The 21100-nt window shown below is 43.3% G+C and overlaps 1 protein-coding gene across 1 annotated transcript in view; it reads left to right on the top strand.

The window, feature by feature from the left end:
• LOC121843911 (unconventional myosin-XV-like) overlaps nt 1-21100 on the top strand; it is a gene marked incomplete at its 3' end in the record, with an annotated part of 62632 nt that overhangs the window by 25848 nt on the left and 15684 nt on the right. Inside the window, 4 exon segments of the mRNA XM_042313784.1 lie at nt 14826-14884; nt 15486-15609; nt 18393-18488; nt 20889-21020. Coding sequence (XP_042169718.1) covers nt 14826-14884; nt 15486-15609; nt 18393-18488; nt 20889-21020 — 411 coding nt within the window.

Genomic DNA, 21100 nt, shown 5'->3' on the forward strand with positions numbered 1-21100 from the left:
GAGAGAGAGAGGAAGACATATAGATTGGTTCCCTGATAAACCCTTTAAGGAGAGAGAGAGGAAGACATATAGATTGGTTCCCTGATAAACCCTTTAAGGAGAGAGAGAGGAAGACATATAGATTGGTTCCCTGATAAACCCTTTAAGGAAGAGATTGGTTCCCTGATAAACCCTTTAAGAGAGAAGGAAGACATATAGATTGGTTCCCTGATAAACCCTTTAAGAGAGAGAGAGGAAGACATATAGATTGGTTCCCTGATAAACCCTTTAAGGAGAGAGAGAGGAAGACATATAGATTGGTTCCCTGATAAACCCTTTAAGGAGAGAGAGGAAGACATATAGATTGGTTCCCTGATAAACCCTTTAAGGAGAGAGAGAGGAAGACATATAGATTGGTTCCCTGATAAACCCTTTAAGGAGAGAGAGAGGAAGACATATAGATTGGTTCCCTGATAAACCCTTTAAGGAGAGAGAGAGGAAGACATATAGATTGGTTCCCTGATAAACCCTTTAGAGAGAGAGAGAGAGAGGAAGACATATAGATTGGTTCCCTGATAAACCCTTTAAGGAGAGAGAGAGGAAGACATATAGATTGGTTCCCTGATAAACCCTTTAAGAGAGAGAGAGGAAGACATATAGATTGGTTCCCTGATAAACCCTTTAAGAGAGAGAGAGGAAGACATATAGATTGGTTCCCTGATAAACCCTTTAAGGAGAGAGAGAGGAAGACATATAGATTGGTTCCCTGATAAACCCTTAGGAGAGAGAGGAAGAGAGAGAGAGAGAGGAAGACATATAGATTGGTTCCCTGATAAACCCTTTAAGGAGAGAGAGAGGAAGACATATAGATTGGTTCCCTGATAAACCCTTTAAGAGAGAGAGAGGAAGACATATAGATTGGTTCCCTGATAAACCCTTTAAGGAGAGAGAGAGGAAGACATATAGATTGGTTCCCTGATAAACCCTTTAAGGAGAGAGAGAGGAAGACATATAGATTGGTTCCCTGATAAACCCTTTAAGGAGAGAGAGGAAGACATATAGATTGGTTCCCTGATAAACCCTTTAAGGAGAGAGAGGAAGACATATAGATTGGTTCCCTGATAAACCCTTTAAGGAGAGAGAGGAAGACATATAGATTGGTTCCCTGATAAACCCTTTAAGGAGAGAGAGGAAGACATATAGATTGGTTCCCTGATAAACCCTTTAAGGAGAGAGAGAGGAAGACATATAGATTGGTTCCCTGATAAACCCTTTAAGGAGAGAGAGAGGAAGACATATAGATTGGTTCCCTGATAAACCCTTTAAGAGAGAGAGAGGAAGACATATAGATTGGTTCCCTGATAAACCCTTTAAGGAGAGAGAGAGGAAGACATAAATAGATTGGTTCCCTGATAAACCCTTTAGAGAGAGAGAGAGAGAGGAAGACATATAGATTGGTTCCCTGATAAACCCTTTAAGGAGAGAGAGAGGAAGACATATAGATTGGTTCCCTGATAAACCCTTTAAGAGAGAGAGAGGAAGACATATAGATTGGTTCCCTGATAAACCCTTTAAGGAGAGAGAGGAAGACATATAGATTGGTTCCCTGATAAACCCTTTAGGAGAGGAGAGAGAGGAAGACATATAGATTGGTTCCCTGATAAACCCTTTAAGGAGAGAGAGAGGAAGACATATAGATTGGTTCCCTGATAAACCCTTTAAGGAGAGAGAGAGGAAGACATATAGATTGGTTCCCTGATAAACCCTTTAAGGAGAGAGAGGAAGACATATAGATTGGTTCCCTGATAAACCCTTTAAGGAGAGAGAGAGAGAGGAAGACATATAGATTGGTTCCCTGATAAACCCTTTAAGGAGAGAGAGAGGAAGACATATAGATTGGTTCCCTGATAAACCCTTTAAGGAGAGAGAGGAAGACATATAGATTGGTTCCCTGATAGAGAGGAAGACATATAGATTGGTTCCCTGATAAACCCTTTAAGGAGAGAGAGGAAGACATATAGATTGGTTCCCTGATAAACCCTTTAAGAGAGAGAGAGGAAGACATATAGATTGGTTCCCTGATAAACCCTTTAAGGAGAGAGAGAGGAAGACATATAGATTGGTTCCCTGATAAACCCTTTAAGAGAGAGAGAGGAAGACATATAGATTGGTTCCCTGATAAACCCTTTAAGGAGAGAGAGGAAGACATATAGATTGGTTCCCTGATAAACCCTTTAAGGAGAGAGAGAGGAAGACATATAGATTGGTTCCCTGATAAACCCTTTAAGAGAGAGAGAGGAAGACATATAGATTGGTTCCCTGATAAACCCTTTAAGGAGAGAGAGGAAGACATATAGATTGGTTCCCTGATAAACCCTTTAAGGAGAGAGAGAGGAAGACATATAGATTGGTTCCCTGATAAACCCTTTAAGGAGAGAGAGAGAGAGAGAGAGGAAGACATATAGATTGGTTCCCTGATAAACCCTTTAAGGAGAGAGAGAGGAAGACATATAGATTGGTTCCCTGATAAACCCTTTAAGGAGAGAGAGAGGAAGACATATAGATTGGTTCCCTGATAAACCCTTTAAGGAGAGAGAGAGGAAGACATATAGATTGGTTCCCTGATAAACCCTTTAAGGAGAGAGAGAGGAAGACATATAGATTGGTTCCCTGATAAACCCTTTAAGGAGAGAGAGAGAGAGAGAGAGGAAGACATATAGATTGGTTCCCTGATAAACCCTTTAAGAGAGAGAGAGGAAGACATATAGATTGGTTCCCTGATAAACCCTTTAAGAGAGAGAGGAAGACATATAGATTGGTTCCCTGATAAACCCTTTAAGATTGGTTCCCTGAGAGAGAGGAAGACATATAGATTGGTTCCCTGATAAACCCTTTAAGGAGAGAGAGAGGAAGACATATAGATTGGTTCCCTGATAAACCCTTTAGAGGAGAGAGAAGAAGACATATAGATTGGTTCCTGATAAACCCTTTAAGAGAGAGAGAGGAAGACATATAGATTGGTTCCCTGATAAACCCTTTAAGGAGAGAGAGAGGAAGACATATAGATTGGTTCCCTGATAAACCCTTTAAGGAGAGAGAGAGGAAGACATATAGATTGGTTCCCTGATAAACCCTTTAAGGAGAGAGAGAGAGAGGAAGACATATAGATTGGTTCCCTGATAAACCCTTTAAGGAGAGAGAGGAAGACATATAGATTGGTTCCCTGATAAACCCTTTAAGGAGAGAGAGAGGAAGACATATAGATTGGTTCCCTGATAAACCCTTTAAGAGAGAGAGAGGAAGACATATAGATTGGTTCCCTGATAAACCCTTTAAGGAGAGAGAGAGAGAGAGAGAGGAAGACATATAGATTGGTTCCCTGATAAACCCTTTAAGGAGAGAGAGGAAGACATATAGATTGGTTCCCTGATAAACCCTTTAAGGAGAGAGAGAGAGAGAGAGGAAGACATATAGATTGGTTCCCTGATAAACCCTTTAAGGAGAGAGAGAGGAAGACATATAGATTGGTTCCCTGATAAACCCTTTGAGAGAGAGAGGAAGACATATAGATTGGTTCCCTGATAAACCCTTTAAGGAGAGAGAGGAAGACATATAGATTGGTTCCCTGATAAACCCTTTAAGGAGAGAGAGAGAGAGAGGAAGACATATAGATTGGTTCCCTGATAAACCCTTTAAGGAGAGAGAGAGAGAGAGGAAGACATATAGATTGGTTCCCTGATAAACCCTTTAAGGAGAGAGAGAGGAAGACATATAGATTGGTTCCCTGATAAACCCTTTAAGGAGAGAGAGAGGAAGACATATAGATTGGTTCCCTGATAAACCCTTTAAGGAGAGAGAGGAAGACATATAGATTGGTTCCCTGATAAACCCTTTAAGGAGAGAGAGAGGAAGACATATAGATTGGTTCCCTGATAAACCCTTTAAGGAGAGAGAGAAGAAGACATATAGATTGGTTCCCTGATAAACCCTTTAAGAGAGAGAGAGGAAGACATATAGATTGGTTCCCTGATAAACCCTTTAAGGAGAGAGAGAGGAAGACATATAGATTGGTTCCCTGATAAACCCTTTAAGAGAGAGAGAGAGGAAGACATATAGATTGGTTCCCTGATAAACCCTTTAAGAGAGAGAGAGGAAGACATATAGATTGGTTCCCTGATAAACCCTTTAAGGAGGAGAGAGAGGAAGACATATAGATTGGTTCCCTGATAAACCCTTTAAGGAGAGAGAGAGGAAGACATATAGATTGGTTCCCTGATAAACCCTTTAAGGAGAGAGAGAGGAAGACTGATAAATATAGATTGGTTCCCTGATAAACCCTTTAGGAGAGAGAGAGGAAGACATATAGATTGGTTCCCTGATAAACCCTTTAAGGAGAGAGAGGAAGACATATAGATTGGTTCCCTGATAAACCCTTTAAGGAGAGAGAGGAAGACATATAGATTGGTTCCCTGATAAACCCTTTAAGGAGAGAGAGAGGAAGACATATAGATTGGTTCCTGATAAACCCTTTAGAGGAGAGAGGAAGACATATAGATTGGTTCCCTGATAAACCCTTTAAGGAGAGAGAGAGAGGAAGACATATAGATTGGTTCCCTGAGAGAGAGAGGAAGACATATAGATTGGTTCCCTGATAAACCCTTTAAGGAGAGAGAGGAAGACATATAGATTGGTTCCCTGATAAACCCTTTAAGGAGAGAGAGAGGAAGACATATAGATTGGTTCCCTGATAAACCCTTTAAGAGAGAGAGAGGAAGACATATAGATTGGTTCCCTGATAAACCCTTTAAGGAGAGAGAGGAAGACATATAGATTGGTTCCCTGATAAACCCTTTAAGGAGAGAGAGGAAGACATATAGATTGGTTCCCTGATAAACCCTTTAAGGAGAGAGAGGAAGACATATAGATTGGTTCCCTGATAAACCCTTTAAGGAGAGAGAGAGGAAGACATATAGATTGGTTCCCTGATAAACCCTTTAAGAGAGAGAGAGGAAGACATATAGATTGGTTCCCTGATAAACCCTTTAGGAGGAGAGAGAGAGGAAGACATATAGATTGGTTCCCTGATAAACCCTTTAAGGAGAGAGAGAGGAAGACATATAGATTGGTTCCCTGATAAACCCTTTAAGGAGAGAGAGAGGAAGACATATAGATTGGTTCCCTGATAAACCCTTTAAGGAGAGAGAGGAAGACATATAGAGAGAGAGAGGAAGACATATAGATTGGTTCCCTGATAAACCCTTTAAGGAGAGAGAGAGGAAGACATATAGATTGGTTCCCTGATAAACCCTTTAAGAGAGAGAGAGGGAAAGGAGAGAGAGGAAGACATATAGATTGGTTCCCTGATAAACCCTTTAAGGAGAGAGAGAGGAAGACATATAGATTGGTTCCCTGATAAACCCTTTAAGGAGAGAGAGGAAGACATATAGATTGGTTCCCTGATAAACCCTTTAAGGAGAGAGAGAGGAAGACATATAGATTGGTTCCCTGATAAACCCTTTAAGGAGAGAGAGAGGAAGACATATAGATTGGTTCCCTGATAAACCCTTTAAGGAGAGAGAGAGGAAGACATATAGATTGGTTCCCTGATAAACCCTTTAAGAGAGAGAGAGAGGAAGACATATAGATTGGTTCCCTGATAAACCCTTTAAGGAGAGAGAGGAAGACATATAGATTGGTTCCTGATAAACCCTTTAAGGAGAGAGAGAGGAAGACATATAGATTGGTTCCCTGATAAACCCTTTAAGGAGAGAGAGAGGAAGACATATAGATTGGTTCCCTGATAAACCCTTTAAGGAGAGAGAGGAAGACATATAGATTGGTTCCCTGATAAACCCTTTAAGGAGAGACATATAGATTGGTTCCCTGAGAGGAAGACATATAGATTGGTTCCCTGATAAACCCTTTAAGGAGAGAGAGAGGAAGACATATAGATTGGTTCCCTGATAAACCCTTTAAGAGAGAGAGAGGAAGACATATAGATTGGTTCCCTGATAAACCCTTTAAGGAGAGAGAGAGGAAGACATATAGATTGGTTCCCTGATAAACCCTTTAAGGAGAGAGAGAGAGGAAGACATATAGATTGGTTCCCTGATAAACCCTTTAATTGGTTCCCTGAGAGAGAGGAAGACATATAGATTGGTTCCCTGATAAACCCTTTAAGGAGAGAGAGGAAGACATATAGATTGGTTCCCTGATAAACCCTTTAAGGAGAGAGAGAGGAAGACATATAGATTGGTTCCCTGATAAACCCTTTAAGGAGAGAGAGAGGAAACATATAGATTGGTTCCCTGAGAGAGAGGAAGACATATAGATTGGTTCCCTGATAAACCCTTTAAGGAGAGAGAGGAAGACATATAGATTGGTTCCCTGATAAACCCTTTAAGGAGAGAGAGGAAGACATATAGATTGGTTCCCTGATAAACCCTTTAAGGAGAGAGAGGAAGACATATAGATTGGTTCCCTGATAAACCCTTTAAGGAGAGAGAGAGGAAGACATATAGATTGGTTCCCTGATAAACCCTTTAAGAGAGAGAGAGGAAGACATATAGATTGGTTCCCTGATAAACCCTTTAAGAGAGAGAGAGGAAGACATATAGATTGGTTCCCTGATAAACCCTTTAAGAGAGAGAGAGGAAGACATATAGATTGGTTCCCTGATAAACCCTTTAAGGAGAGAGAGAGGAAGACATATAGATTGGTTCCCTGATAAACCCTTTAAGGAGAGAGAGGAAGACATATAGATTGGTTCCCTGATAAACCCTTTAAGGAGAGAGAGAGGAAGACATATAGATTGGTTCCCTGATAAACCCTTTAAGGAGAGAGAGAGGAAGACATATAGATTGGTTCCCTGATAAACCCTTTAAGGAGAGAGAGAGGAAGACATATAGATTGGTTCCCTGATAAACCCTTTAAGGAGAGAGAGGAAGACATATAGATTGGTTCCCTGATAAACCCTTTAAGGAGAGAGAGAGGAAGACATATAGATTGGTTCCCTGATAAACCCTTTAAGGAGAGAGAGGAAGACATATAGATTGGTTCCCTGATAAACCCTTTAAGGAGAGAGAGAGGAAGACATATAGATTGGTTCCCTGATAAACCCTTTAAGGAGAGAGAGAGGAAGACATATAGATTGGTTCCTGATAAACCCTTTAAGGAGAGAGAGGAAGACATATAGATTGGTTCCTGATAAACCCTTTAAGGAGAGAGAGAGGAAGACATATAGATTGGTTCCCTGATAAACCCTTTAAGGAGAGAGAGAGGAAGACATATAGATTGGTTCCCTGATAAACCCTTTAAGGAGAGAGGAAGACATATAGATTGGTTCCCTGATAAACCATATAGATTGGTTTTTAAGGAGAGAGAGGAAGACATATAGATTGGTTCCTGATAAACCCTTTAAGAGAGAGAGAGGAAGACATATAGATTGGTTCCCTGATAAACCCTTTAAGAGATTGGAGAGAGAGGAAGACATATAGATTGGTTCCCTGATAAACCCTTTAAGGAGAGAGAGAGGAAGACATATAGATTGGTTCCCTGATAAACCCTTTAAGGAGAGAGAGAGAGGAAGACATATAGATTGGTTCCCTGATAAACCCTTTAAGAGAGAGAGAGGAAGACATATAGATTGGTTCCCTGATAAACCCTTTAAGGAGAGAGAGGAAGACATATAGATTGGTTCCCTGATAAACCCTTTAAGGAGAGAGAGAGGAAGACATATAGATTGGTTCCCTGATAAACCCTTTAAGGAGAGAGAGAGGAAGACATATAGATTGGTTCCCTGATAAACCCTTTAAGGAGAGAGAGGAAGACATATAGATTGGTTCCTGATAAACCCTTTAAGGAGAGAGAGAGGAAGACATATAGATTGGTTCCCTGATAAACCCTTTAAGGAGAGAGAGAGGAAGACATATAGATTGGTTCCCTGATAAACCCTTTAAGGAGAGAGAGGAAGACATATAGATTGGTTCCCTGATAAACCCTTTAAGGAGAGAGAGGAAGACATATAGATTGGTTCCCTGATAAACCCTTTAAGAGAGAGAGAGGAAGACATATAGATTGGTTCCCTGATAAACCCTTTAAGGAGAGAGAGAGGAAGACATATAGATTGGTTCCCTGATAAACCCTTTAAGGAGAGAGAGGAAGACATATAGATTGGTTCCCTGATAAACCCTTTAAGGAGAGAGAGAGGAAGACATATAGATTGGTTCCCTGATAAACCCTTTAAGGAGAGAGAGAGAGAGGAAGACATATAGATTGGTTCCCTGATAAACCCTTTAAGGAGAGAGAGGAAGACATATAGATTGGTTCCCTGATAAACCCTTTAAGGAGAGAGAGAGGAAGACATATAGATTGGTTCCCTGATAAACCCTTTAAGGAGAGAGAGAGGAAGACATATAGATTGGTTCCCTGATAAACCCTTTTAAGAGAGAGAGAGAGGAAGACATATAGATTGGTTCCCTGATAAACCCTTTAAGGAGAGAGAGAGGAAGACATATAGATTGGTTCCCTGATAAACCCTTTAAGAGAGAGAGAGGAAGACATATAGATTGGTTCCCTGATAAACCCTTTTAGATTGGTTCCCTGATAAACCCTTTAAGGAGAGAGAGGAAGACATATAGATTGGTTCCCTGATAAACCCTTTAAGGAGAGAGAGAGGAAGGGAAGACATATAGATTGGTTCCCTGATAAACCCTTTAAGGAGAGAGAGAGGAAGACATATAGATTGGTTCCCTGATAAACCCTTTAAGGAGAGAGAGGAAGACATATAGATTGGTTCCCTGATAAACCCTTTAAGGAAGACATATAGATTGGTTCCCTGAGAGAGAGAGGAAGACATATAGATTGGTTCCCTGATAAACCCTTTAGAAGGATAAAGAGAGAGAGGAAGACATATAGATTGGTTCCCTGATAAACCCTTTTAGGAGGAGAGAGAGAGAGAGGAAGACATATAGATTGGTTCCCTGATAAACCCTTTAAGGAGAGAGAGAGGAAGACATATAGATTGGTTCCCTGATAAACCCTTTAAGAGAGAGAGAGGAAGACATATAGATTGGTTCCCTGATAAACCCTTTAAGGAGAGAGAGAGGAAGACATATAGATTGGTTCCCTGATAAACCCTTTAGGAGAGAGAGAGGAAGACATATAGATTGGTTCCTGATAAACCTTTAAGGAGAGTTCCCTGAGAGAGAGAGAGGAAGACATATAGATTGGTTCCCTGATAAACCCTTTAAGAGAGAGAGAGGAAGACATATAGATTGGTTCCCTGATAAACCCTTTAAGGAGAGAGAGAGGAAGACATATAGATTGGTTCCCTGATAAACCCTTTAAGGAGAGAGAGGAAGACATATAGATTGGTTCCCTGATAAACCCTTTAAGGAGAGAGAGAGGAAGACATATAGATTGGTTCCCTGATAAACCCTTTAAGGAGAGAGAGAGAGGAAGACATATAGATTGGTTCCCTGATAAACCCTTTAAGAGAGAGAAGACATATAGATTGGTTCCCTGAGAGAGAGAGGAAGACATATAGATTGGTTCCCTGATAAACCCTTTAAGGAGAGAGAGAGGAAGACATATAGATTGGTTCCCTGATAAACCCTTTAAGGAGAGAGAGAGGAAGACATATAGATTGGTTCCCTGATAAACCCTTTAAGGAGAGAGAGGAAGACATATAGATTGGTTCCCTGATAAACCCTTTAAGGAGAGAGAGGAAGACATATAGATTGGTTCCCTGATAAACCCTTTAAGGAGAGAGAGAGGAAGACATATAGATTGGTTCCCTGATAAACCCTTTAAGAGAGAGAGAGGAAGACATATAGATTGGTTCCCTGATAAACCCTTTAAGGAGAGAGAGAGGAAGACATATAGATTGGTTCCCTGATAAACCCTTTAAGGAGAGAGAGGAAGGAAGACATATAGATTGGTTCCCTGATAAACCCTTTAAGAGAGAGAGGAAGACATATAGATTGGTTCCCTGATAAACCCTTTAAGACATATAGATTGGTTCCCTGAGAGAGAGAGGAAGACATATAGATTGGTTCCCTGATAAACCCTTTAAGGAGAGAGAGAGGAAGACATATAGATTGGTTCCCTGATAAACCCTTTGAGAGAGAGAGGAAGACATATAGATTGGTTCCCTGATAAACCCTTTAAGAGAGAGAGAGGAAGACATATAGATTGGTTCCCTGATAAACCCTTTAAGGAGAGAGAGAAGACATATAGATTGGTTCCCTGATAAACCCTTTAAGAGAGAGAGAGGAAGACATATAGATTGGTTCCCTGATAAACCCTTTAAGAGAGAGAGAGGAAGACATATAGATTGGTTCCCTGATAAACCCTTTAAGAGAGAGAGAGGAAGACATATAGATTGGTTCCCTGATAAACCCTTTAAGGAGAGAGAGAGGAAGACATATAGATTGGTTCCCTGATAAACCCTTTAAGGAGAGAGAGAGGAAGACATATAGATTGGTTCCCTGATAAACCCTTTAAGAGAGAGAGAGAGGAAGACATATAGATTGGTTCCCTGATAAACCCTTTAAGGGAGAGAGAGGAAGACATATAGATTGGTTCCCTGATAAACCCTTTAAGAGAGAGAGAGGAAGACATATAGATTGGTTCCCTGATAAACCCTTTAAGGAGAGAGAGAGGAAGACATATAGATTGGTTCCCTGATAAACCCTTTTAAGGAGTTCCCTGAGGAGAGAGAGGAAGACATATAGATTGGTTCCCTGATAAACCCTTTAAGGAGAGAGAGAGGAAGACATATAGATTGGTTCCCTGATAAACCCTTTAAGGGAGAGAGAGGAAGACATATAGATTGGTTCCCTGATAAACCCTTTAAGAGAGAGAGGAAGACATATAGATTGGTTCCCTGATAAACCCTTTAAGGAGAGAGAGAGGAAGACATATAGATTGGTTCCCTGATAAACCCTTTAAGGAGAGAGAGAGAGGAAGACATATAGATTGGTTCCCTGATAAACCCTTTAAGGAGAGAGAGAGGAAGACATATAGATTGGTTCCCTGATAAACCCTTTAAGAAGAGAGAGAGGAAGACATATAGATTGGTTCCCTGATAAACCCTTTATATAGATTGGTTCCCTGAGAGAGAGAGGAAGACATATAGATTGGTTCCCTGATAAACCCTTTAAGGAGAGAGAGGAAGACATATAGATTGGTTCCCTGATAAACCCTTTAAGGAGAGAGAGGAAGACATATAGATTGGTTCCCTGATAAACCCTTTAAGATTGGTTCCCTGATAAGAGAGAGAGGAAGACATATAGATTGGTTCCCTGATAAACCCTTTAAGGAGAGAGAGAGGAAGACATATAGATTGGTTCCCTGATAAACCCTTTAAGGAGAGAGAGAGGAAGACATATAGATTGGTTCCCTGATAAACCCTTTAAGGGAGAGAGAGAGGAAGACATATAGATTGGTTAAACCCTGATAAACCCTTTAAGGAGAGAGAGGAAGACATATAGATTGGTTCCCTGATAAACCCTTTAAGGAGAGAGAGGAAGACATATAGATTGGTTCCCTGATAAACCCTTTAAGGAGAGAGAGAGGAAGACATATAGATTGGTTCCCTGATAAACCCTTTAAGGAGAGAGAGGAAGACATATAGATTGGTTCCCTGATAAACCCTTTAAGGAGAGAGAGAGGAAGACATATAGATTGGTTCCCTGATAAACCCTTTAAGGAGAGAGAGGAAGACATATAGATTGGTTCCCTGATAAACCCTTTAAGGAGAGAGAGAGGAAGACATATAGATTGGTTCCCTGATAAACCCTTTAAGGAGATAAACCCTTTAAGGAGAGAGAGAGAGAGGAAGACATATAGATTGGTTCCCTGATAAACCCTTTAAGGAGAGAGAGAGGAAGACATATAGATTGGTTCCCTGATAAACCCTTTAAGGAGAGAGAGGAAGACATATAGATTGGTTCCCTGATAAACCCTTTAAGGAGAGAGAGAGGAAGACATATAGATTGGTTCCCTGATAAACCCTTTAAGGAGAGAGAGAGGAAGACATATAGATTGGTTCCCTGATAAACCCTTTAAGGAGAGAGAGAGAGGAAGACATATAGATTGGTTCCCTGATAAACCCTTTAAGGAGAGAGAGGAAGACATATAGATTGGTTCCCTGATAAACCCTTTAAGGAGAGAGAGGAAGACATATAGATTGGTTCCCTGATAAACCCTTTAAGGAGAGAGAGAGGAAGACATATAGATTGGTTCCCTGATAAACCCTTTAAGGAGAGAGAGAGGAAGACATATAGATTGGTTCCCTGATAAACCCTTTAAGGAGAGAGAGAGGAAGACATATAGATTGGTTCCCTGATAAACCCTTTAAGGAGAGAGAGAGGAAGACATATAGATTGGTTCCCTGATAAACCCTTTAAGGAGAGAGAGAGGAAGACATATAGATTGGTTCCCTGATAAACCCTTTAAGGAGAGAGAGAGGAAGACATATAGATTGGTTCCCTGATAAACCCTTTAAGGAGAGAGAGGAAGACATATAGATTGGTTCCCTGATAAACCCTTTAAGGAGAGAGAGGAAGACATATAGATTGGTTCCATGATAAACCCTTTAAGGAGAGAGAGGAAGACATATAGATTGGTTCCCTGATAAACCCTTTAAGGAGAGAGAGAGAGAGAGAGGAAGACATATAGATTGGTTCCCTGATAAACCCTTTAAGGAGAGAGAGAGGAAGACATATAGATTGGTTCCCTGATAAACCCTTTAAGAGAGAGAGAGGAAGACATATAGATTGGTTCCCTGATAAACCCTTTAAGGAGAGAGAGAGGAAGACATATAGATTGGTTCCCTGATAAACCCTTTAAGGAGAGAGAGGAAGACATATAGATTGGTTCCCTGATAAACCCTTTAGGAGAGAGAGAGGAAGACATATAGATTGGTTCCCTGATAAACCCTTTAAGGAGAGAGAGAGGAAGACATATAGATTGGTTCCCTGATAAACCCTTTAAGGAGAGAGAGAGGAAGACATATAGATTGGTTCCCTGATAAACCCTTTAAGGAGAGAGAGAGAGAGGAAGACATATAGATTGGTTCCCTGATAAACCCTTTAAGGAGAGAGAGGAAGACATATAGATTGGTTCCCTGATAAACCCTTTAAGGAGAGAGAGGAAGACATATAGATTGGTTCCCTGATAAACCCTTTAAGGAGAGAGAGAGGAAGACATATAGATTGGTTCCCTGATAAACCCTTTAAGGAGAGAGAGAGGAAGACATATAGATTGGTTCCCTGATAAACCCTTTAAGGAGAGAGAGGAAGACATATAGATTGGTTCCCTGATAAACCCTTTAAGGAGAGAGAGAGAGAGGAAGACATATAGATTGGTTCCCTGATAAACCCTTTAAGGAGAGAGAGGAAGACATATAGATTGGTTCCCTGATAAACCCTTTAAGGAGAGAGAGGAAGACATATAGATTGGTTCCCTGATAAACCCTTTAAGAGAGAGAGAGAGGAAGACATATAGATTGGTTCCCTGATAAACCCTTTAAGGAGAGAGGAAGACATATAGATTGGTTCCCTGATAAACCCTTTAAGGAGAGAGGAAGACATATAGATTGGTTCCCTGATAAACCCTTTTTAAGGAGAGAGAGGAAGACATATAGATTGGTTCCCTGATAAACCCTTTAAGGAGAGAGAGGAAGACATATAGATTGGTTCCCTGATAAACCCTTTAAGGAGAGAGAGGAAGACATATAGATTGGTTCCCTGATAAACCCTTTAAGAGAGAGAGAGGAAGACATATAGATTGGTTCCCTGATAAACCCTTTAAGGAGAGAGAGAGGAAGACATATAGATTGGTTCCCTGATAAACCCTTTAAGGAGAGAGAGGAAGACATATAGATTGGTTCCCTGATAAACCCTTTAAGAGAGAGAGGAAGACATATAGATTGGTTCCCTGATAAACCCTTTAAGAGAGAGAGAGGAAGACATATAGATTGGTTCCCTGATAAACCCTTTAAGGAGAGAGAGGAAGACATATAGATTGGTTCCCTGATAAACCCTTTAAGGAGAGAGAGAGGAAGACATATAGATTGGTTCCCTGATAAACCCTTTAAGAGAGAGAGGAAGACATATAGATTGGTTCCCTGATAAACCCTTTAAGAGAGAGAGGAAGACATATAGATTGGTTCCCTGATAAACCCTTTAAGGAGAGAGAGGAAGACATATAGATTGGTTCCCTGATAAACCCTTTAAGGAGAGAGAGAGGAGAGAGAGAGGAAGACATATAGATTGGTTCCCTGATAAACCCTTTAAGGAGAGAGAGGAAGACATATAGATTGGTTCCCTGATAAACCCTTTAAGGAGAGAGAGAGGAAGACATATAGATTGGTTCCCTGATAAACCCTTTAAGGAGAGAGAGGAAGACATATAGATTGGTTCCCTGATAAACCCTTTAAGGAGAGAGAGAGGAAGACATATAGATTGGTTCCCTGATAAACCCTTTAAGGAGAGAGAGAGGAAGACATATAGATTGGTTCCATGATAAACCCTTTAAGGAGAGAGAGGAAGACATATAGATTGGTTCCCTGATAAACCCTTTAAGGAGAGAGAGAGGAAGACATATAGATTGGTTCCCTGATAAACCCTTTAAGGAGAGAGAGGAAGACATATAGATTGGTTCCCTGATAAACCCTTTAAGGAGAGAGAGAGGAAGACTCAAGAGGAAATCATTTGACACTGCAAATTTAAAGAAGAGTATAACTTTCCTCTGATTGGTTGTGATGAGTTGTGTTCCACCAATCCGAGCTGTGTGTTCTGTTGGTAACTAACTGACCTCTCTGTGTTATGTCTCTCCAGGAGACCATGAGGGAGAAGATCTACACCCCTCTGACGGTAGAGAGTGCTGTAGACGCCAGGTAGGAACCACAGATAATACACTCTAACTTCACTACAACTCCCAGCATGCACTATTCAGCGTGCTGTAGACGCCAGGTAAGAACCACAGATAATACACTCTAACTTCACTACAACTCCCAGCATGCACTCTTCAGCATACTGTAGACATGCCACTTGTTAATCTGAATGTCTGTCTGTCTGTCTGTCTGTCTGTCTGTCTGTCTGTCTGTCTGTCTGTCTGTCTGTCTGTCTGTCTGTCTGTCCGTCCGTCCGTCCGTCCGTCCGTCCGTCCGTCCGTCCGTCCGTCCGTCCGTCCGTCCGTCCGTCCGTCCGTCCGTCCGTCCGTCCGTCCGTCCGTCCGTCCGTCCGTCCGTCCGTCCGTCCGTCCGTCCGTCCGTCCGACCCGTCCGTCCGTCCTCCGTCTGTCTGTCTGTCTGTCTGTCTGACTGTCTGTCTGTCTGTCTGTCTGTCTCCGTCCGTCCGTCCGTCCGTCCGTCCGTCCGTCCCCGTCCGTCCCCGTCCCTCCCGTCCGTCCGTCCGTCCGTCCGTCCGTCCGTCCCTCCCTCCGTCCCCGTCCCCTCCGTCCGTCCGTCCGTCTGTCTGTCCTCCCTCCTGCTCCAGAGATGCTGTTGCCAAGATCCTGTACTCTCTGTTGTTCCACTGGCTGACTGAGAGGATTAATGGACAGGTGTATCCTCGACATCACGCTCTGTCAATATCGGTGCTGGATATATATGGCTTTGAGGTACTCCACTTTATCCTTCCCTCCATCTCTCTCTCCCTCCGTCCCTCCATCTCTCTCCCTCCGTCCCTCCAACTCTCTCCCCCTGTCTGTCCCTCCATCTCTCTCCCTCCCTGCGTCCCTCCATCTCTCTCCCTCCCTCCGTCCCTCCATCTCTCTCCCTCCGTCCCTCCAACTCTCTCCCTCTGTCTGACCCTCCATCTCTCTCCTTCTGTCCCTCCATCTCTCTCCCTCCCTCCGTCCCTCCATCTCTCTCCCTCCGTCCCTCCATCTCTCTCCCTCTGTCTGTCCCTCCATCTCTCTCCCTTCCTCCGTCCCTCCATCTATCTCTCTCCCTCTGTCTGTCCCTCCATCTCTCTCTCCCTCTGTCTGTCCATCTATCTCTCTCCCTCTGTCTGTCCATCTATCTCTCTCCCTCTGTCTGTCCATCTATCTCTCTCCCTCTGTCTGTCCCTCCATCTCTCTCCCTCGGTCCATCTATCTCTCTCCCTCTGTCTGTCCCTCCACCTCTCTCTCCCTCTGTCTGTCCCTCCACCTCTGTCTCCCTCTGTCTGTCCCTCTATCTCTCTCTCCCTCTGTCTGTCCCTCCATCTCTCTCCCTCTGTTTGTCCCTCCATCTCTCTCCTTCTGTCCCTCCATCTCTCTCCCTCTGTCTCTCCCTCCCTCCATCTCTCTCCCTCCCTCCGTCTCTCTGTCTCTCCCTCCGTCCCTCCATCTCTTTCCCTCCATCTCTCTCTCCCTCTGTCTGTTCATCTATCTCTCTCCCTCTGTCTGTCCCTCCACCTCTCTCTCTCTGTCTGTCCCTCCATCTCCCTCCCTCCCTCCCTCCCTCCCCCTCCCTCCCTCCGTCCGTCCGTCCGTCCGTCCGTCCGTCCCTCCGTCTGTCCCTCCCTCCCCACCCTCCCTCCCTCCGTCTGTTCCTCCCTCCATCTCTCTCTCTCCCTCCCTCCCTCCACCTCTCTCTCCCTCCCTGCCTAGTTAAATAAAGGTTAAATTATTATAATATATATATTTTTAAATATATTACTTTACCTTGCTAATTACTTAATTAACTCAGGAACACATGGGTGTGGAAGCATCTGCTTTCAATATACCTTGTATCCCTCATTAACTTGTGTTTCCATTATTCTGTCAGTTAGCTGTATCTAACCCAGTATCTCTGTCTCCTCCAGGACCTTCAACATCTCTGTCATTATTCTGTCAGTTAGCTGTATCTAACCCAGTATCCGTGTCTCCTCCAGGACCTTCAACATCTCTGTCATTATTCTGTCAGTTAGCTGTATCTCTGTCTCCTCCAGGACCTTCAACATCTCTGTCATTATTCTGTCAGTTAGCTGTATCTCTGTCTCCTCCAGGACCTTCAACATCTCTGTCATTATTCTGTCAGTTAGCTGTATCTAACCCAGTATCTCTGTCTCCTCCAGGACCTTGAACATCTCTGTCATTATTCTGTCAGTTAGCTGTATCTCTGTCTCCTCCAGGACCTTCAACATCTCTGTCATAATTCTGTCAGTTAGCTGTATCTAACCCAGTATCTCTGTCTCCTCCAGGACCATGAACATCTCTGTCATTATTCTGTCAGTTAGCTGTATCTAACCCAGTATCCGTGTCTCCTCCAGGACCTTCAACATCTCTGTCATTATTCTGTCAGTTAGCTGTATCTCTGTCTCCTCCAGGACCTTCAACATCTCTGTCATTATTCTGTCAGTTAGCTGTATCTCTGTCTCCTCCAGGACCTTCAACATCTCTGTCATTATTCTGTCAGTTAGCTGTATCTAACCCAGTATCTCTGTCTCCTCCAGGACCTTGAACATCTCTGTCATTATTCTGTCAGTTAGCTGTATCTCTGTCTCCTCCAGGACCTTCAACATCTCTGTCATAATTCTGTCAGTTAGCTGTATCTAACCCAGTATCTCTGTCTCCTCCAGGACCTTGAACATCTCTGTCATTATTCTGTCAGTTAGCTGTATCTCTGTCTCCTCCAGGACCTTGAACATCTCTGTCATTATTCTGTCAGTTAGCTGTATCTAACCCAGTATCTCTGTCTCCTCCAGGACCTTCAACATCTCTGTCATTATTCTGTCAGTTAGCTGTATCTAACCCAGTATCCGTGTCTCCTCCAGGACCTTCAACATCTCTGTCATTATTCTGTCAGTTAGCTGTATCTCTGTCTCCTCCAGGACCTTCAACATCTCTGTCATTATTCTGTCAGTTAGCTGTATCTCTGTCTCCTCCAGGACCTTCAACATCTCTGTCATTATTCTGTCAGTTAGCTGTATCTAACCCAGTATCTCTGTCTCCTCCAGGACCTTGAACATCTCTGTCATTATTCTGTCAGTTAGCTGTATCTCTGTCTCCTCCAGGACCTTCAACATCTCTGTCATAATTCTGTCAGTTAGCTGTATCTAACCCAGTATCTCTGTCTCCTCCAGGACCTTAAACATCTCTGTCATTATTCTGTCAGTTAGCTGTATCTCTGTCTCCTCCAGGACCTTGAACATCTCTGTCATTATTCTGTCAGTTAGCTGTATCTAACCCAGTATCCTGTCTCCTCCAGGACCTTCAACATCTCTGTCATTATTCTGTCAGTTAGCTGTATCTCTGTCTCCTCCAGGACCTTCAACATCTCTGTCATTATTCTGTCAGTTAGCTGTATCTCTGTCTCCTCCAGGACCTTCAACATCTCTGTCATTATTCTGTCAGTTAGCTGTACCTCTGTCTCCTCCAGGACCTTCAACATCTCTGTCATTTAGCTGTATCTAACCCCGTATCTCTGTCTCCTCCAGGACCTGTCCTTCAACAGCTTTGAGCAGCTGTGTATTAACTATGCTAATGAGTACCTGCAGTTCTTCTTCAATAGGATCGTCTTCAGACAGGAGCAGGTGAGGGTTATTATGCGTTATGAAGCCTGTATGAAGCCTATTTGTCATCTGCCTGTCAGGAGAAGTACAGCAGGGAGCGGATCCTCTGGCAGGATGTCCTGTTATAATTGTTAGGATGCATTATGAAGCCTTATGAAGCCTTATGAAGCCTTATGAAGCATTATGAAGCCTTTATGTGGTGTGTTATTTTACATTAACATGTTGGTCAGACGTTCTTATCCAGAGAGACTTACAGTTACTGCGTTCAGCTGAAGATAGCTAGGTGATTGCTAGGTGGGACAACCACATATCACAGGCATAGAATGCAAATAGTCTGGGTAGCAATTTGATTATCTGTTCAGGAGTCTTATGGCCTGGGGGTAGAAGCTGTTTAGAAGCCTTTTGGACCTAGACTTGGCGCTCAGGTACCGCTTGCCGTGCGGTAGCAGAGAGAACAGTCTATGACTAGGGTGGCTGGAGTCTTTGACAATTTGTAGGGCCTTCCTCTGACACAGCCTGGTATAGAGGTCCTGGATGGCAGGAAGCTTGGCCCCAGTGATGTACTGGGCCGTTCGCATTACCCTCTGTAGTGCCTTGCGGTCGGAGGCCGAGCAGTTGCCGTACCAGGCAGTGATGCAGCCGGTCAGGATGCTCTCGATGGTGCAGCTGTAGAACCTTTTGAGGATCTGAGGACCCATGCCAAATCTTGTCAGTCTCCTGAGGGGGAATAGGTTTTGTCGTGCCCTCTTCATGACTGTCTTGGTGTGCTTGGATCATTCTAGTTTGTTGGTGATGTGGAGACCAAGGAACTTGAAGCTCTCAACTTGCTCTACTACATGCTGCCCCGTTGATGAGAATGGGGGCGTGCTCGGTCCTCCTTTTCCTGTAGTCCACAATCATCTGCTTTGTCTTGATTACGTTGAGGGATAGGTTGTTATTCTGGCACCACACGGCCAGGTCTCTGACCTCCTCCTTATAGGCTGTCTTATCGTTGTCTTTGATCAGGCCTACCACGGTTGTGGCATCGGCAAACTTAATGATCGTGTTGGAGTTGTGCCTGTCGGTGCAGTCATGAGTGAACAGGGAGTACAGGAAGGGACTGAGCACGCACCCCTGAGGGGCCCCTGTGTTGAGGATCAGCGTGTTACCTACCCTTACCACTTGGAGCAGCTCGTCAGGAAGTCCAGGATCCAGTTGCAGAGGGAGGTGTTTAGTCTCAGGGTTCTTAGCTTAGTAATGAGCTTTGAGACACTATGGTGTTGAACGCTGAGCTGTAGTCAATGAATAGCATTCACACATAGGTGTTCCTTTTGTCCAGGTGGGAAAGGGCAGTGTGGAGTGCAATATGGATTACATCATCTGTTGATCTGTTGAGGCGGTATGTGGGTTTAGGATTTCTGGGATAATGGTGTTGATGTGAGCCATGACCAGCCTTTCAAAGCACTTCATGGCTACAGATGTGAGTGCTACGGGTCGTTAGTCATTTAGGCAGGTTACCTTGGTGTTCTTGGGCACAGGGACTATGGTGGTCTGCTTAAAACATGTTGGTATTACAGAATTGGACAGGGAGAGGTTGAAAATGTCAGTGAAGACACGTGCCAGTTGGTCAGCGCATGGTCACAGTACACTCTGAGTACACGTCCTGGTAATCCGTCTGACTCTGTGTCCTTGTGAATGTCGACCTGTTTAAAGGTCTTACTCACATCGGCTATGGAAAGCGTGATCACACAGTCTTCAGTAACAGCTGGTGCTCTCGTGCCTGTTTCAGCGTTATTTGCCTTGAAGCGAGCATAGAAGTGATTTAGCTCGTCTGGTAGGCTCGTGTCACTGGGCAGTTCTCGGCTGTGCTTCCCTTTGTAGTCTGTAATGGTTTGTAACTCCTGCCACATCCGATGAGCGTCAGAGCCGGTGTAGTACGATTCAATCTTAGTCCTGTATTGACGCTTTGCCTGTTTGATGGTTCGTCAGAGGGCATAGCAGGATTTCTTATAAGCTTCCGGGTTAGAGTCCCGCTCCTTGAAAGCGGCAGCTCTAGCCTTTAGCTCAGTGAGGATGTTGCCTGTAATCCATGGCTTCTGGTTGGGGTATGTACGTCCGGTCACTGTGAGGATGATGTCATCGATGCACTGATGAAGCCAGTGACTAATGTGGAGTACTCCTCAATGCCATCGGAAGAATCCCGTAACATGTTCCAGTCTGTGATAGCAAAACAGTCCTGTAGTTTAGCATCTGCTTCATCTGACCATTTTTTTATAGACAGAGTCACTGGTGCTTCCTGCTTTAATTTTTGCTTGTAAGCAGGAATCAGGAGCATAGCGTTATGGTCAGGAGGAGTACAACAGGGAGCATATCCCCTGGCAGTATGTCCTGTTCCAAAGTGTTATAATGTGTTATGAAGCCTGTATGTCATGTGTCTGTCAGGAGGAGTACAACAGGGAGCAGATCCTGTGGCAGGACATCCCATTCAGCGACAACCAGTCCTGCATCGACCTCATCTCCTCTAAGCCCCATGGGATACTGAAGATCCTGGATGACCAGAGCTGCTTTCCCCAGGTACACACACACACACACACACACACACACACACACACACACACACACACACACACACACACACACACACACACACACAC

Source organism: Oncorhynchus tshawytscha, unplaced genomic scaffold, assembly GCF_018296145.1.
Source record: "Oncorhynchus tshawytscha isolate Ot180627B unplaced genomic scaffold, Otsh_v2.0 Un_contig_2275_pilon_pilon, whole genome shotgun sequence".
Lineage (NCBI taxonomy): Eukaryota > Metazoa > Chordata > Actinopteri > Salmoniformes > Salmonidae > Oncorhynchus > Oncorhynchus tshawytscha.